The sequence below is a fragment of the Carcharodon carcharias genome, assembly GCF_017639515.1.
Source record: "Carcharodon carcharias isolate sCarCar2 chromosome 40 unlocalized genomic scaffold, sCarCar2.pri SUPER_40_unloc_8, whole genome shotgun sequence".
Taxonomy (NCBI): Eukaryota; Metazoa; Chordata; class Chondrichthyes; order Lamniformes; family Lamnidae; genus Carcharodon; species Carcharodon carcharias.
The window spans coordinates 268,123-270,622 of record NW_024470862.1 but is presented as its reverse complement, the minus strand read 5'-3'; the positions used below and the strand labels follow the sequence as shown (position 1 = coordinate 270,622).

The window sequence follows — 2,500 nt, the reverse complement described above, 5'->3', positions numbered from 1 at the left end:
GTCTTCGATGGGAGAGTGAGGGGATTAGAGGGGATGGTCTTCGATGGGAGAGTGAGGGGATTAGAGGGGATGGTCTTCGATGGGAGAGTGAGGGGATTAGAGGGAGGGTCTTCGATGGGAGGGTGAGGGCATTAGAGGGGAGGGTCTTCGATGGGTGAGTGAGGGGATTATTGGGATGGTCTTCGATGGGAGAGTGAGGGGATTAGAGGGATGGTCTTCGATGGGAGAGTGAGGGGATTAGAGAGGATGGACTTCAATGGGAGATTGAGGGTATTAGAGGTAGGGTCTTCGATGGGAGAGTGAGGGGATTAGAGGGGAGGGTCTTCAATGGGAGAGTGAGGGGATTAGAGGGAGGGTCTTCTATGGGAGAGTGAGGGGATTAGAGGGAGGATCTTCGATGGGAGAGTGAGGGGATTAGATGGGTTGGTCTTCGATGGGAGAGTGAGAGGATTAGAGGGGAGGGTCTTCGATGGGAGAGTGAGGGGATTAGAGGGATGGTCTTCGATGTGAGAGTGAGGGGATTAGAGGGAGGGTCTTCGATGGGAGAGTGAGGGGATGAGAGGGGATGGTCTTCGATGGGAGAGTGAGGGGATTAGAGGGAGGGTCTTCAATGGGAGAGTGAAGGGATTAGAGGGATGGTCTTCAATGGGAGAGTGAGGGGATTAGAGGGAGGGTCTTCGATGGGAGAGCGAGGGGATTAGAGGGAGGGTCTTCGATGGGAGAGTGAGGGGATGAGAGGGGATGGTCTTCGATGGGAGAGTGAGGGGATTAGAGGGGAGGGTCTTCGATGGGAGAGTGAGGGGATTAGAGGGATGGTCTTCGATGTGAGAGTGAGGGGATTAGAGGGAGGGTCTTCGATGGGAGAGTGAAGGGATTAGAGGGATGGTCTTCAATGGGAGAGTGAGGGGATTAGAGGGAGGGTCTTCGATGGGAGAGCGAGGGGATTAGAGGGAGGGTCTTCGATGGCAGAGGATTCCCTTACTCAGAGAGCACTGATCCAAAGGCTCTCCGTCCATGTGATCTATTCAAAGTCTCCGTGACGAGATGCGAGAACCTGGGGTTATGTTTCAGCCAATCGCGAAGTGTCTCACAGGCCTGTTTCTGCAGCGATTCATTGGTGAAGCTGACAGCGAGGGCCATAAGAGCGGTTAGATTATCCGGCTTCAACTGCAGACACCTGCAAAACCAAAAGGGAGAGCATGATAACCCTCCTATAGTCCCATCCACTTTATACCCAGTGTCAGCATCGAGCACTCCCAGGGACAGGTACAATACAGAGATCCCTCTACACTACCCTGACAGTGTAACCCCCTCCCCACTTTATACCCAGTGTCAGCATCGAGCACTCCCAGGGACAGGTACAATACAGAGCTCCCTCTACATTACCCTGACAGTGTAACCCCCTCCCCACTTTATACCCAGTGTCAGCATCGAGCATTCCCAGGGACAGGTACAGTACAGAGCTCCCTTCACTGTTCTCAGAGGAGGTTCGAATCCATGCTTACTCCACCCTGACCTTCATCCTTACCTGCGGAGAGCGCTAATGGCTCCATGCTCTTGCTCATTCTCAGCCTGTGTGGTCCCCAAGTATTGCCAGGCCTAGTAGAGAAAAGAGAGAGACACAGAAATCTCAGCCTTAAGACCGCATGCTGTGACTGAGGGAGAGCCGCACTGTCGGAGGGTCAGTGCTGAGGGAGAGCCGCACTGTCGGAGGGTCAGTCCTGAGGGAGAGCCGCTCTGTCGGAGGGTCAGTACTGAGGGAGAGCCGCACTGTCGGAGGGTCAGTGCTGAGGGAGAGCCGCACTGTCGGAGGGTCAGTGCTGAGGGAGCGCCGCACTGTCGGAGGGTCAGTACTGAGGGAGAGCCGCACTGTCGGAGGGTCAGTGCTGAGGGAGAGCCGCACTGTCGGAGGGTGAGTACTGAGGGAGAGCCGCACTGTCGGAGGGTGAGTACTGAGGGAGAGCCGCATTGTCGGAGGTTCAGTACTGAGGGAGAGCCGCATTGTCGGAGGTTCAGTACTGAGGGAGAGCCGCATTGTCGGAGGTTCAGTGCTGAGGGAGAGCCGCACTGTCGGAGGGTCAGTACTGAGGGAGTGCCGCACTGTCGGAGGGTCAGTACTGAGGGAGAGCCGCATTGTCGGAGGTTCAGTGCTGAGGGAGAGCCGCACTGTCGGAGGGTCAGTACTGAGGGAGAGCCGCACTGTCGGAGGGTCAGTACTGAGGGAGAGCCGCACTGTCGGAGGGTCAGTACTGAGGGAGAGCCGCACTGTCGGAGGGTCAGTACTGAGGGAGCGCCGCACTGTTGCAGGGTCAGTACTAAGGGAGAGCCGCACTGTTGCAGGGTCAGTACTGAGGGTCGTTCCTCACATACCTCCATGTGTTCTCCATTCTGTTGCACCGCTGCCTCGAACAGGAGCACGGCGTTGGGGAGATCTCCCTCCTGCAGCCTTCGCAGTCCCTCCTCGTAGGCGTTAGGGTGACCTTGCATTGGATTTTCCTCC

At 56.5% G+C, this 2,500-nt stretch overlaps 1 protein-coding gene across 3 annotated transcripts in view; it reads right to left on the bottom strand.

Moving 5' to 3' along the window:
• Nucleotides 1-2,500, bottom strand: part of pex5 (peroxisomal biogenesis factor 5) — a 59,074-nt gene that overhangs the window by 7,474 nt on the left and 49,100 nt on the right. For all 3 annotated transcript variants that reach the window (XM_041182453.1, XM_041182455.1, XM_041182454.1), the window contains 3 exons: nt 2,371-2,500; nt 1,529-1,599; nt 983-1,177 (listed from right to left, as the gene is read on the bottom strand). The exon at nt 2,371-2,500 is cut by the window's right edge and continues 14 nt beyond it. In XM_041182453.1, the coding sequence (XP_041038387.1) occupies nt 983-1,177; nt 1,529-1,599; nt 2,371-2,500 (396 nt within the window). The remainder of the gene's footprint in view (nt 1-982; nt 1,178-1,528; nt 1,600-2,370) is intronic.